The sequence below is a fragment of the Lissotriton helveticus genome, chromosome 1_1 (assembly GCF_964261635.1).
Source record: "Lissotriton helveticus chromosome 1_1, aLisHel1.1, whole genome shotgun sequence".
Lineage (NCBI taxonomy): Eukaryota > Metazoa > Chordata > Amphibia > Caudata > Salamandridae > Lissotriton > Lissotriton helveticus.
Window position 1 is genome coordinate 1,036,317,023 of NC_136057.1, and position 15,783 is coordinate 1,036,332,805.

The following is a 15,783-nucleotide window of genomic DNA, read 5'->3' on the forward strand; positions in this document are numbered from 1 at the left end:
TTACAACGCATGCTTTTACATCGCATGCCTTTACAACACGGTATTTACAACGAATACCTTTACAACGCGGAATGCTTTTGGGCGCTGGATAGTGAATAGTTTAATTTACTATTCCAACTCCAGTCCCCGTGGATAGTAGGGAAGATGTTGGATAGTACATTAAACCTATTCCCTATCCTAGAGCGCCCCTCAGCGCAATGGGTTGTAATGGTTTGCGTTGTAAAAGTTGCGTCGTAAAGGCACTGCGTGGTAAAAGTTGCGTTGTACACGTTGTTCACCTTTTTTCAGAGAAGTAGGTAGACTGGGCGGTTTTAACCTCGACCTTATAGGATTTGATTGCCTCTCTATATTGGGTCTTCTCATCCAGTGAATAATCCATGCGTCAACGTCTTTCTAGTTTCCTGCAGTGACGTTTCTTTTCCCTAAGGGCCTCCGAATACCAAGGGGCGGTTTTTGTGAACGTTTCGATTTGACTTTACAAAGGGGAAGGGTGGCCTCAAGGGATTGTGCAATCCATTCCTCATATTCTTGATTGGCCACACATGGGTCCCCGTTGTAAGAGGGCTGGGCGGTCGCGAGTCTATTGGACCAAGAATCGACTGGTAATCGGGCCCAAATTCTAGCGCTCCTTACGATGGGACTAGGGAGGGGTGACTTACGTGTAGTCCAGGTAAGGGGCACAAGAAGGTGGTCAGTCCAGGGGAGGGAAATTGGTAGCCCAACCATAAGCTCTGTGCAGTTACTGAACACTGGGTCCAAGAGATGACCCTTGATATGGGTGGGTGCCTCGACCCGTTGTGCTAACTGTAGGGCCGCTAAATCATCTGCCAACGCCATGGCGGTATGATCCAAGGTGGCATCAAAATGAAAATTGAGGTCACCTAACAATGTATAATTCGAGGCAGTTGTGACCCGTTCGGCTACAATAGAAGGAAGATGCTTGTGAAACTGTTTAGAGGGGCCCGGGGGGCAGTATACAATGGTGCCTGAGAAACAGTTGGGGGAGAGTTCCAGGCTAAATGCAAGGCTCTCACATTCAGGAATTGTTCAGGGATTACTCGGCAGTGATACTGCTCTTTATATATAATGGCTAGGCCTCCTCCTCTCCCTTCAGGGTGATCTTGCCGGATGATTTGGAAGCCTGAGGGAAGGGCTGTCACGATTTCAGGGTCGGAGTCTTTCGTGAGCCAAGTTTCTGTAAGGAAAATTGCATCTGGCATACGTTCTTCTAGCATGAGAGCAAGTTCCATCCTATGTTTTGGTAGGGATCTACAATTTAGCATAAGAATGCTATAGTCCCGTTTCGCGTCGCATAGCTGCTTGGGTTTGAGAGTCTGTTTGCACCCCGGACAAATCACTGGCAGGTCTATAACCTGGAATGAGTGCGAGCAGTCGTTAATTCCCATAGGCCTCATGCCAAAGAGGGCTTCCGAACTATAGTACCTTCTATTAGGTGGCTGAGAAATAAGGGGTATGGCCCTAGGTCCCGCCCGGTCGCGGACGGGCGCAGACGGGCTTGCCTTTGGCGCGCCCGCTGCGCCGTCGGGAAGTAGTGTTCATTTATAGAAGGCGAGGAGGGCAGGAGGCAGCCGCAACTAGAGCGCTACCCCTGCCTTCTCCCAAAATGGCGTCCACCCTGCACTCGACCCAGCACCAAATCGGCTGAGCGTGGAGTGAGCTGAGGTAGGACCAGGATGCTGGACAATTATTTAGAAAGCACAATGTATGTTCATTTCGAAATACAATTTTAAAAGGTAGAGTAAAGCGATCGCACACAAATTAATACAAAGTTAAAAATACAAAGCGCTAATAAAGTTAAGCGTCTTCACACTCGCAGCCCGCCGGCTTCCGCCTCAGGGGTAACACACAAGTAATCTCACAGTGATTACTCTCACAGTGTGTAAGTATAATGCTGCATAGATGTTTATGGTTCATGCATCACAGTGCTGCAGATTTCCACACAGCGTGGCTTGAAATTTAGTAAATCTAGGACTCTCGCATCCGGCCCTAGGATGGTTCAGCCATTTCAAGGTTATTGATTTGCTGAGTAATCAGTAATTAAAGGGCTCTGTTGGGTATGTATCAGGATGCTGGGTCGAAAAGGTATGCATGGAATTTGCAAGGTTGGCATTATTAATCTGGTTCATAACTTCGAATTTGCTCCTGGAATCCACTGGGATCCAAGGAAGAACCGTCGAGCTGGTTTTGAATCTCCTCAACTCAGGTTCAGGACCATTCCTTACCCAGCAGCCAGTCTATCATTTTCCTAGAAAGTCTAAGTATAGGAGGTTGACATTATCTATTAGTGCCATCAGCTTGGCTGGCATGTAAATAACGGCTCCCCATTCAATAAAATTGAGTGAACTAAGGAGGTATGTGGCTGTGTGGGTTCTTGATATTACAGACTCAAGGGATTATACATTTAGAGGTTGGAAAAGCCACAGCACATCCGCTGATGTCCAAATCCACCAAACTTACAGTTCATCAGCCTGATTCATAAGTGTGGGAACTACTACTTTTTTGACAGCAGAGCATAAGGAGCATCTACCATAGGAAACTCTTTAGTTACCGTACTTGGCGAATCAAACAGCGAGTCACATTTTTTCATTCACATTTTAGAATTCAAAATTTAGATCAACTAATTTGTTTCAGGCATGGCATCTATGATTTCACCTAGTCTCCCCAATAGTATTGCCAATAAAAGAGGTAAATGTAGTCAAGGTGCAATTTAAGTAAAGTACAGATATCCCATGTTCTAACAAGAACTAAAATTACAAGTAGAATACAAAACAAATTAGATAAAGATTACAAGTTTGGCAAATGTAAATTTGGAAGTAGTGGACTGGAGATTTAAAGGTAGGGAAAGATGATGAACGGATGGGCAAGTGCTTGGTAGAGAGATAACAGAAACTGGTAACAAAGGGTACCACAGTGAGGGGAGGGAAAACTGGCAATTTGTATAGTACTCTGTGGAACTCTTGTTTTACCAGGATACAATAATTCAGCGGCTGCCATGTGCTGATTTGTACAGTTTCACTGGAACCTTTGTTTTAAAGATGCTATTTTGACATGGCCGACCACCTGTGAATAGCAGCAAGTTTGACTGGCTGCAATCCACACCAGAGACTGCAGTGCATCTGGCAATGTCTGTAAGGTTGTGGAATCGGTTAGACCACACACTGTGTGTCCATAATGCAGAGACACATGAAGCAATTTATGGGAGAGAACTTTTGGGGAGCCATTGACGGACTTATGAGTAAATATGACCAGCCACTGTACTCATTGGTGAAAGACCAAACTGCCCAAACAAATCACTTATTCATCACAGAAGGGGATGAAGAGACAAATAAATGTGTGAACAGTAAAGGACCACATTAATAAAAGTATATTAATGTGAGAATAATATTTGAATAGAGAGAGGGCAAACGATCTAAGGAGAATGGGAGAAAAGAGTCATTCCAAGCACAGGAGATGGACACGTATCCAAAGAGGAATGGTGGAAAAAGGGAAAATGATGCATGTGTAGAGAGTAGAGAAGGGGGTCCAAAATAGACAGAAGGAAAAGGGGAAGATAGTCCAAGACTAGAGTGAGGAAAAGGGGAAGGGGATCCAAAAACTGAAAGAGAAGGTGATCTAGGAGTAGAGAAGGAAGAAAGAAGGTGATCAGAGAATACGTCAAGGAATCAGGGCGATTATAAAAGAGGTAAGAAAGGGAACAGGCTCCACTAAACAGAAAAAAAGAAACAACATCAAAGAACAAGACAAGAGAGAAGGGATCCAAGAAGCAAACAATATAAGAAATTAGATCCAACAAACCAAGGCAAAAAAGATAAAAGAGAAGGCAATAAAAATAAAACGAGAGAAATTAAAATACAAGAAACAACAACAATACAGCAAGAAAGCTAAGTAAAAGGGATAGACTAAAGATGAGATCTGAGCAATAGAAAAGAGAAGCTGTTCCAAGAAGCAGATAATAGAAATTGCGATCAAAGTTAAACATATGAGAGGCAGAGAAGTAAGCTAAGAAACAGGATAAGATAGGATGTCCAAAATGAAAAACTATATGATTGCGATCCAAGAAACAGACAAGATAAAGAAGGGGATCAAAGAAAAATAGATGAGATGCGGTTGAATATACAGACTAGGGAGAAAGAGATCAAAAACAGATAAGATTGCAGGAGATTCAAGAAAGAGAATGTATAAGAGAGGGGATTCAAGAAAAAGACAATCGAAAAAGTGATCCACTATAGACAAGTAAGAAAGATATCCAAGGAAAATGACATGGAAAGACGGAACTAAATGCATGCTAAACACTGTAAGGACTGGAGTTTCAAGAAACACGCTCAAAAAGAAAGAAAGTTTAAGACAGGTGAGAAAGACATCCGAAAATCCGACATAGGAGAAGGAGAGCCAGTAAAGAGAAAAGGAAGTAGGAGAACAAATAGACAGGCAAATAAGACCGTAGTTGAAGAAAATAACAATAAGAGTGGAGAGCTAAGGAAAAGACACAATAAGAGAGTGAGATCAAAGAAACAGATGCAAGAGAAAGTTAAAGAAACATACAAACTGATAAAGGAGAAACCAGAGAAATGCACAAGAGAGGAGATAAAACAAAATGGACAATACACAAGAGAGTAAAACTAATAAAAAGACAAAAACTAATAAAAAAAGACAAGCAAGAAGGTATCCAAGAAATAGACATGCTAAAAAAAGAGATCGTAGAAACAGAATAAACGAACCAATTAAGAAAGGTTTATATACAATGAACACTACAAACCACTCCGTATGGACATATCTCCTAATTCCAAGAAGGCAAATAAGGCAATACAAAACCAGAGCAAAACATAGAGGAGAAATAGATAGCAATCTACATCATGGAGAGGAGAATGCGATAGAACACTAGAGAGTCGAAACAAATACAAGCCTAAAGAAAGGGTAGATGATAGATTTGGGTATAAAGGGAAAAAAATGATAATGCAATCCAAAATTTGAGAGAGGGAAGATAAGCAAAAACACAGGGACACCTTAGGTAAGTGAATTCATGAATGAAGGGAGAGGAGAAGGAGATTCAATGAACCAGGAGAAAAAGAGGAAAGGACAACACAAGACTAGAGAGAGGGGAATTGACGGTAGATCTTAGGGCAAGGGAAGGTAAAAATAAAATCATCAGAAGGATAGAGAGTAGTGTCAAAGGGGTCAAAGAATACAATAGAAAAAAATTCAAAAAGTCCCAAGAGGTGATCACAAGAAAGCATAAGAAAAATGAAAGAATGTAAGAAAGAAAGAAGGAAGGAAAGAAGCGAAGAACGAATGACACATAGAAAAAGAAACAACCATAGAAACAAAGTGAAAAAGTGAGAGGAAAGGAAAGAAAGTAAAATAAAGCAAGGACTTAAGTAAAGTAGAGCAAACAAAAATGAATCAAAGAGTTAGAAATAATGCACCAGACTGGACAAGAGAACACAAGAGGTAGGAAAAGGAAGGGAAAGAAAAACAGTGCGAGAGATACATAAATGAGAAGCAACAAAACAAGTATAAGGGAAAGCCGGCAAGTACACAAGTGCGAGACACAATGGTTAAGAGAGAGCTTGAAGGGAGAGGAGCGACAGAAAGGCTAACACACTTGAGAATTCATGTGACGCAAAGGAAGAGAGAGAGAACACAAACAGCAGCGAGCAAGCAGAGTGGCTCGGGCAGTGCCAGGCTTTCCACAATTGCCACTGAGCACAAGAAGCAGAGTTACAGCATACCAGTACCTGATCGCCTTAGGAGGTCTCTGCCCACCAGCACCAAAGCAGGGCCACTATAACAACCAGTCCTACGAGGGGAACGGAGAGAACAGGGGGGTCAGAAACAGAGGGGTCCTAGGAAACAAGGGACAAGGCAGGCAGGGGAGGAGCCAAGCAAGGGAAGTATTGCATGAAAAGGGAGATGGACAAAAGTGTACAGAGGAAACCATAAAGCAGGTAGAGTCCAGCAAGGAGAGAGATAAAGATGAGAGTGGGGTGTAAAGAAGGGCGTGAGGCATCAGAATGGAGAAAAATAGAGATAATGCCGTAGTAGGGAGATATAAACGGGATGAGATGGGGGAAGGGAAAGAATAGTGGAGGTATGAGGTTGAGAATGCAAGGAGACGGAGTGGGCAAGGAAAAACATGGGGCCCAGGAATTGATTGAAACAGAGACAGGAAGAAAGAGTTATGAGTAGAGTCAGAGAAAAAGGGAATATAAGTGGAGGGCGCAGAAAAAGATGGCAAGGAGAGAAAAAGACAATGTGAAGGCAGAAAAGGGGAGGACAGGGAGAGAAAAAAATTAGAATTTCAGGCGTGAAGGAAAGGAGAAAGGTCAGTGAGAGGAAAACAGGTGAAGATGAAAGATAAGTGGAAAACATGTAAAAATGGAAGATCAAAGGAAAAGTAAGACAGGGAAAGTTATGAAGAAAGAGGGAGTGTTAATTTGTAAGAAATTTTAGGAGAAGGCAGGAGAAGAGCAAGAGATTTACACAGAGAACAAAAGATATATAACAATCAGAACATAAGCAATTGGGAGTTAGGAAGAGGCGCAGAGTGGAAAAGAAATAGAAAAGAAACGAGTAAAATGTCAATTGGGAGAGTGGTAAAAAGAGTAAAGAGGCAGCAATGAGAAGATGAGAGGGAGGCATGAAAAGGGAGACGTGGTGGTAGGTAAAAACAGAAGGAACAAGTGGGGATGACAGACACGGAAAAGGTGGGGGAGTAGAGGCAAAATGTGGGAACAAAAGGGATTAGTATCCATGCAAGCAGAAAATAATATATATATATATATATATATAAAAACAGAGGCAATGACAAAAAAGGTCATACAGAGAAAAGAAGACAGCAAAATAACCACAAGAGGAAGAGAGTAAGATGAAGTAAATCAAACAAAGACAATAAGTAGACAAAAGAAAGAGATCATGGAAAACACAAATAGGAACGCAGAAAGAGGCAGGGAGAGAGAACCAGAAAAGAGAAAATGAGACGAGAGAGAGGGAGGGACATTTGAAGAGTTTAAGGCAATAATCAAGAAGAAGCATAGAGATGGGATCAACAGATATAGTATTAAAAACAGCAAGATAATGTTGGGGGTGATGGAATAGGGGAAATGCGGAACATAGATACAAAAGTGACAGATAAAAAACAAGAGAAAGAATGAAAATGGACATGAAACGAATACAGGATGAAGTTGCAGAAGATTTCATGCCAGCACCAGGAAGGGATGCAGAGAGGTGATTAGCCACACGGAGCAAAGCATCAGATAAAGTTAGACATGAGTTTCATGAGGACACATCAAGTGATTAGGCATGTGTGACAGGGAAGACAGAAACAAATTAAGAGACACGAGGAGAAGCAACAAAGGGAAATGGAAAGAAGGAGAAAAAAGAGAAATTGTGGTTAAATACGACAGCAGACAAGGTTTGCTTCAATGACATTGCTCCATTAATCCCTCCACTTTCCCTTAACCAAGATTAAGTCCATTTTTGTTTGCTTTAGTTTCATAAACATCCCTGCGGTGAAGGGGTTAAGAGTAAAGCAAGTCCAGCAGAAGAGGTGGCGAGTTGGAGACAATGAAAGAAATGAAGGATGCATGGAGGCACTGGTTTCCCCTCCGCCCCCAATCGGACCACCCTGACATCCCATTTACACACATTGCGTCAATAGCTCATTGGTCTTCTACATTTCACCTACTAACATGAACTTGGGTAGCTTATAGAGCATGAGCCTTGTGACATTGGGCCTTTGTTTGAAGTCAGTGAGTGGTGAGTTCCTGCCAAACTGAGCCGCTTTGCTCACCGTGAATTGCATTCAAACTTTGGGGAGTCACAATACTGTTGTTTTAATACTGAACCGCAACAATTTTGACTCCATGATATTAACTTTCACTATACTGCCAAGGTACATGGTATCGTCAATCTCTACTTACCTCGAAATGTTTACCTTAACAGTATAGTTGCAGCCTATACTGTTAATGTATGACCAGGTTGATATTAGTGGCCTTGATATTGTGAAATACAAACATGAGTTCTGTAGAGTGTCTTAAATTATATCCTTTTCCTCCACATTTGCCCCATTTAGAATTGGCTGAATTCTTCTTGTTGAAGTGGTACTTTAATTCAATATGTGATCTATAAATTATCGTTTCATAGATGATAAAATCATAGGGGCATATTATCAAGAACAGGCGATAAAATTATCGCCGCTTTATCGGCAGGAAACTGCCGCTAAAGCTGCGATAATGTGCTTGATAATTTGCCCTTGTGAATTCCCATAGCAGCCCAGGTTAACACCAGAACCTGAACTGCTATGGGAATTCACAAGGACATATTATCAAGCCCATTATCGCCGCTTTAGCGGCAGTTTCCTGCCGATAAAGCAGCGATAGTTTTATCGCCTGTTCTTGATAATATGCCCCATAGTTTTAAAAAAATGCCCTGGCAGTGACTTTAAGCTTGTATAATAGGACTTCTGTCTCTCGTCTTGTAATTTTCCCAATCTCTCCCTCAAACGAGGCTGTATGTAGACTCTCTTTAACTTTGTGTGACGTGGAACACACCCTTCATCACTCATCTTTTGCTACCCTAGGCCAGTGGCAAAACGAAAGTTGAGGGTCTCCCCTGCTAAGTCCACGGAGGGGGCCCCGACACTCCAGACCCAGTCAGTAGTTTTCAGGCCAGGGGCCCCCCTGCCCATGCACAGTGCCAAAGGGGGGCCGCTGTAGCTCAGGCCATCCCTGAGGGGATGAGGGGGCTAATGTTATGCCACTGCCCTAGGCATATCTCATACTTCAACCTTATATAAATATTTCCATACAGACAAGTCTCAACATTTGAGGTTTCTTAGAATTCACAATATTTATTATACAGTAATGTACAAATACATTTTCAGATCACCTGTTAAAACAACTGTGCCCAGAATACCATATTTGGTTAAAACACACTACAAACACAATAACATCAACCCATGTAGGTCTTGATCAACGTTCCCTCCCAATATTTTTGTTGTGTGCTGCAACAGTATGGTAGCGTGCACACTTTTATTGACTGCGCAGAATGAAGAGTACGTTTCGATGAGCTGGTTCAAGGGAAATTATGTTGAACAAGGAATGGAGTTGGACACAAGAAGCTAAAGAATGCCATCAAAGATGCACATTAAAAAATAGCAAAAAAGAACAAAGCCAATCATCTGGTTCTTCAGGGCTCCCCAACTGTACAATTTGGACCCTTGATTTGAGCAAAATGACCTCCCACTGAAAGTCGAGGTCAGAATGACCGCCCACTGAAAGTTGAGGGCTCTCACCACTTCGGTGCACATTTTTTGCTTCAATAATTTCATTACAAATCTTGCAGTGCTATTCTCAATTATCAATTACAACAAGGGGGGACCAAGAGCGCATAAAGGTCCAGCATACATACTCCAACCGATTACTTGTAGCTAAATGGCGCTGGAGACAGAGTAGGTCACTGCGAGATCGTCACCAAGACGACTACGCTGAAATACAATGTACCGCTCCAGACACCCACGAGGAGGCACACACATAATCCTAATTGAGTCAGCCTCATTAGGTTCCTATAAGCCAGCCTAATCAGTTCTATATGGTGTTTTTTAACAGAACACTCTACTGCTTGGATCACATGCTATATATTGATGGTTCCAAACATTTAGCGATCATATTTCCCTTCCGTTTGGGCCTGAAGAATTGCCACAGATCTTTGATTGACTAACCTAGGCAAGACACATTTGACCTCATGATATTAATAGGCCACCAGAGATCATTTCCTCTATGGGTGGCACACACGTTCTTTTAATCGGAGAGGTGGACTCACGCAATAAATCGTTTTTAACCTTGAGATCCGCCGGATCCCTTTTTAGTCACCTGCACTTACAGTCACTCACTACACATCTACACAAAGGGCCCTACACAGGCACTTCACATACGGCTTTGGATAAAATATCTCTGCCAAAGATCTCCTTAGAGAGTGCTGGACAAGAAGAAAAGCCCTACGATGAAGCATGACACTCGCAAGAGTGTGTGAGGGCTCTTCGTCCAATAAGGAACCACCCCACTGGTTCCAGAATATCTGGCCCGTTAGAGCACCTTCTCTCTCACCTCTATAGGAACTGCATGCTCATTTACCTACTACTATTCTCAATTATGTCATAGAGAATGTCATGAGTGATGTAATATGTGGGGTAATTAGCAGTGCATGGCAAGGGAGCGAGTTATAGTTACCGTAAGGCACGAGTTATAGTTACTTGATATAGCTATAACTGATTAATTTCTGTTTTTTAGAGTTTATAACATTGCATTGCTACTGAACATTTCACCTAATTATAACATTACTTTAACCTTTGTTTTTTTCAGTCAATTTCTAGTTTTTTTTTTTTTACCATAAAGTAATTTTTTTTACCATACGTAAATCCAACCCCCGCATGCAGCCAACCGCACGCTAGGCATGGCCCTTAGGTCATGCGTGGTGGGGATTTGCCGCTGGCCTGGAGCCAACCACCAATCCTAAGCTGCACACTGCCTTTGCCCATGTATGGTAAGTAGATTTGCCACAGGGCCTCGTCTTTGGCTAAGACCTTTGGCCAACCCCCTCAAAGGCAGCCAACCCCACGCTGCACAGGGCCTTTGGATTTACACAATAGTCTCTCTCTCTGCCCAGGAGGAGTCCTGGCAATCGGGGCCACACAAAAATCTAGGCATGGGGTAAGGTAGTTTCCCAAGAAGCTGTTGCCTAGCTGGATAATGGGTTTTAGCTTGACTGGAAATCAGTAGCTGACGGCTGATGAGGATGTCCAGGCTACATCTGCTGTTTCTTAACACAAAAACAATATATGGTGTTTCGAATATAGCTAGAGACAAATGACTGTTTTTTAAGCTAACAAAAGACAGGGGTAGCCAGGAAGTCCACAATTGCTGCCAAGTTCTGCTTCCTTCTTATCATACTTAAGTCCAGCGTCTGGCCAGACAACAGCTTCTTGGTTTTATTGGTCCTTCTTAAAATCCCTTGTCCTGTCACACAAAGCCAACACTTAGCAGAAGCTCATGAATTTCTTGCCAAGCATGCCTCTCTCAATAGATCTTACAAAGGGTACTGTGAAGTGTTCTCGGGGTAATGCAGTGGTCCCCTAGATGCAGCTGCGGCCGGTAGTAGGTGTACCTGCAGGGCGGTGACGTGGGGAGGGGCAGGGGCAGGGTGGGGGTAGTAATGTATGGATTACGGACTTTAACAGGTAAGTAAACATATAAATAAATAAAATGAATTTCGTTTCACGCACTGCATTGCATTTGGTGATGCAGTGCACACAACGAAATTCGTTTTATTTATTTATATGTTTACCTACCTGTTAAAGTCCGTAATCCATACATTACTACCCCCCACCCTGCCCCTCCCCACCCCCACGTCACCGCCCTGCAGGTACACCTACTACCGGCCACGGCTGCCTAGATGTCGAGAATGCTCTGTCTAGAGGTGAATAGCTGGACCATTGGGGGTACCCTAGTGTATGCCAAGTGCCTCAAGAAGTGAAGATTATAACTAGCAGTTAAGAGTACCAAGCAGGGAAGAGTACATCAAGACGTGGTGGGAATACCGAGCAGGGAAGAGTTACCTAGCTTGTGGACTTTACATCAAGCAGTGCACAGTACTCCAGGCTGTGCATAGTCCCCGAGGAATGGAGATTATAACATGCAGTGAGTAGAGCAACATGTAAAGTGAAGACATCTCCAAGTAGTCTTGAGGACCAATAACAGTGAAGAGGACTCCAAGGAGTGGGGAGTAGCTCACCCGTAGAAACTAAGTTAAGCAGTGACTAGACCTAGAATTGAAGAATATCCAGAGCAGTAGAAAATAGTTTTACTGGGAGAGTACCCCATACTCTGTGGAGTGCACTGACAATGGGCATTATCCTGAGAAGTAAATATTAATCTAAGCAACAGAGACCATACTAAGCAGTGGAAAGTATCCCGAGCAGTGGAGGGTAACAGAGAGTGAGGAGAGTATCCCAACCCATGGAGAGCCCCCGAACAGTGAAAAGTTTATTTAGTAATGGAGAATATACAGAGTAATGACAAGTACCCCTCTCAACCGGTGCAGTATGGAGTACCCTAAGCAACGACAAGAACACTGAGGAATCTAGCATACTCCTCAATGGTGAATACCCCAAGCTGTAACAAGTACTCCAAGTAGTGGATAGTAACTTCTGCATACAAAGTAACGTAGGCCTAGCATTGAAGAAAAACTTGGAACAATAGAACTTTAAGGGGGAGAGAGGAGTAAAGAGTAACCTAGGAAGTAAAGTATACTGCAAGCAACAGAAACCATCCTAAGCAGTGGAGATTATACCAAGCAATGGAGATTAATAGGGACTGTGAATAGAATGCTAACTCGCCAAAAGTGAAGAGTAATGGAGAATACCCCGAACACCAACAAATACCGCCGCACAGCAGGAACAATGTTGAGTACCCCAAGTAGTGACAAGGCCATTTAGCAGTTCCATGTATCCCACTCAGTGGTGAGTACCCAAAGTGCTAACAAGTACTCCAAGCAGTGGGTTACCTGTGAGCTGGAGCCCTTCAGTCGATGGATCTCCTCCCGACACTGCTTCAGCTCCTCCTGCAGCTTCTCCTGCTCCTCCTGGCTCACGCGGTGCCGCAGCTGGAGCTCCTGGAACTCAGTGAGTAGCCCTTCACACTACATGGTGAGAAAGGCAGGGAGCGAGAGCGGTGGAGGGAGGGTTGGAGAAATTATGAGAAAGCAAAGAAAAGATAAATAGAGGAGGCAAAGTGTGAAAGAGGAGAGAGAAAGGGGGAATGGTTGAGGATGTGGAAATGAGATGGGCGGTGAGGGAAGACAAGAGGAAGGCAGGGAGGCTCCATGAAAAGCCAGGTGTTGATTTGTGGTATGCAGCCAATGGGAAGACAAACCAAAGAAAAAGTTTAAGCGGAGAGGTAGGAGAGCAGTATGAAGGTCAGTGGGTTGTAAATGGAAGTGAGAGTGGAGTAATCAAGCAGTCGGAAGAGAAAGCACACATAGGCAAGAGAGAAGAAGAAGAAGAGTCAGGTGACAAGATAACAAGGTCCTACAAGGAGTTTAACAAACAATCCTACCCAGAGCATGCCACCATCATTCAGACACTATCTGCAACATAACAAAATGCTCAATTTTAGGTGGAGATGGTACGGAGGTAAAGCCCTTACCACCAAGGGAGCTCAGGGAGATGGGGAAGGGATCAGTTCTAGGTCAAAGTTCTCCTATCAACATGCGGAGCACTGGATGAATATCGTCTCAGAGGATAGGGTGATCATAGCCCCATGGAGCAAAGTGTCGGTGCTGGCATGGAGGATAACATGGCCCTATATCCATGGGGCATTGTACCAAGAAGGCAGCAGTTTGTGTGCACCTAACTCCATGCAGGGATTGGGTTGATGCTTGCATAGAGGACAGATTAGTTCCTAAAACGGGAGTGGGGTTGTCTGTTTGCAGGGTAAGAGGGAAACCTCCCTTAGCTCCATGCTGATATCTTGGTTAGCTCAGGTTCACAGATTATCAACAGTGACTTGGGATATTGAATTCCCTGCACTTTTTCCAGTCATGATTTTCTTTCCCCCTCCATAAGCCCCAGTGTCAAGAGGTCAGCTCTAGTCGCCATCTTGCTGGAAGCTTGTCATGACTTACCTCATTCTGTGCACGCTGCACCTTCTCCTCTGCACTCTGTAGCTGCTGTCTGAGGCCAAAGCCTTCATCCTCTCTTTGAGTCTTTGGTGTCTCTTTTTGGCACATGCCTTCAGTGGAGGACTCCAAGGGGACACAGGATGCTTCCTGAACCTCATCCTCCTCTTCCTCCATGAGAGGAGGAAGGCCCCTCTCTTCCATGCTTGTTTCGCTCTGCCTCCACGCAGAGATGCATTCAGTCCTGGGTTCCTCCTGAGTTTGTTCGAGTTCCATCCTTGGGGTTTCTCTTCCATCTTCCTCCTGGTTGTCTTCTGTGTCCTTACCTTCCTCTTCTGCTTCAGTGAGAATCCCATCCCTAAGAACACAGATAAACCATGTCAGAGTTAGCAAATCCAGAAGCGCATAGGAGTGACAACTGAAGGCTGCGAACCAACCAATGTTTTAGTAGAAAAATACCAATGGATATCTGGGGGCAGAGTCAGCACCAGTCCGAGGAGAAGACTCCACGCGGCTCTGCGCTATAAGTAGCAGAATCCCCGTTGAAGAAACGCGCTCTCCTAATACAGAAAAATAACGAGCGCTGATCCCAGCATCAACGATTGGCAAAGAATGATCAATTGAAGAATACTGCACAAATTGTGTGAGTATCAGTACACGTATGTTAGTCCTGACGAAAGCTTCACAGACCCCTAGGGCCTAAGGAGCTGAAACATGTCGACAATTCTTTAATAATACCATCAGATCCAGTAACTTGATCTCCTTTGTATGAATATATTTTAAACCAGTGGGAGCTCACCCCCATTAAAATTGTTTGGGTGTTTTTCCTCACTTTTAAATATTTTTCCTTTTTTCATAAAGTTTGTTTTTCACACCATTTTGTGGGAACAAATCCTCTATCTCTGACACTGCACTTTGAGACCAGAGGTGCCTCTGGCTGAGGCCGGCAACCATCACAAATTGGAACACCCAATGATAACTGCCATGATGTCAATGTGGGGCGGATGAAACATATATACCGCACTCCCAAATTACATTGATTTCTTTGAGGGTTTTCTAATCACTTTTCCTACAACCAATGGTTAAAAGTGTTACAAGTGTCATTTTTCACTTCTGATTAATTTTGCTCTTACCCTGGGGAAAGAAAAGGGCACATAGATTCCTCAACCCTCCCAGCTGATTGAACTATGAAAAATACCAATTGGCAAGTCTGATGACTAAAACATAAGTTACAGTCTCCTAAAAGGAGCGCCCACCATCTAAAACCAGCAGCACAAAATAAGTACTGGCTGTATGTGAAAAATGTAATTTAGGTAACATAGTGGACAATCATCATTAACTTTGTACTTTTTATAAAAATTAAATATGTCATGATCAAATTAATCCTCCTTAACTGCAGGTTTAAAGTGAATGGGAATATCACTCACAATATTTGGTTTGATATTTGATTGAAGAGAAAATATAAAAACCTTGTTCATTATCAAAGGGTACACATACTTTCCTAAACATGTATAACATTTACATTTATGTATGAGAAAACTGTCTCCTCTATACAACCACAGAATCCTTTCTGTCTGGTTTGTCATCCATTTTAACCTCAGCTGAGAACATGGGCTAAGTCCAAACACTCATGTGCTTAATGTTAATGGCCTGTCAAATAAACACTGACCATAGGCTTTGAGACTTAATTGCTGTTTTAATGTTCTTTAGCCATACTCTATAGAATCTCTGATGCTGAGCATAATAGATTATAATATTTAAAAAGTGTATGACGCGGCAAGCTGATCCAAGTTGGATCTTCAAATAAAAAGAAAATAATATGCAAAAGCATTTTTTAAAGCTCAGGTGGGTGGGACCAACACGGAGAGTGCAGTTGGGGGGAGTAACATGGAGAGCGCGGTATGGGGAAGCAAGACAGAGAGTGGGGGGATGGAAGCAATATGTAGGGTTGGGTGGGGGGGAGAAGCAATGGGCAACAGAGAAGGAGGGGAAGCAACACAGATGGTAGGGGACGAAAGTTAAACATAGGGTCGGGTACGAACGAGATGGAATGGGTGGCAGACAAAAAGGGCATGGATGGGGAAGCACTGC

At 43.2% G+C, this 15,783-nt stretch overlaps 1 protein-coding gene across 1 annotated transcript in view; it reads right to left on the reverse strand.

Annotated features, from left to right (window-relative positions):
- CCDC136 (coiled-coil domain containing 136) overlaps positions 1 to 15,783 on the reverse strand; it is a 163,785-nt gene that overhangs the window by 30,342 nt on the left and 117,660 nt on the right. Inside the window, exons 6-7 of the mRNA XM_078656185.1 lie at positions 13,699 to 14,050; positions 12,580 to 12,714 (exon numbers count right to left, since the gene is read on the reverse strand). Of these exons, the coding sequence (XP_078512311.1) occupies positions 12,580 to 12,714; positions 13,699 to 14,050 (487 nt within the window). The remainder of the gene's footprint in view (positions 1 to 12,579; positions 12,715 to 13,698; positions 14,051 to 15,783) is intronic.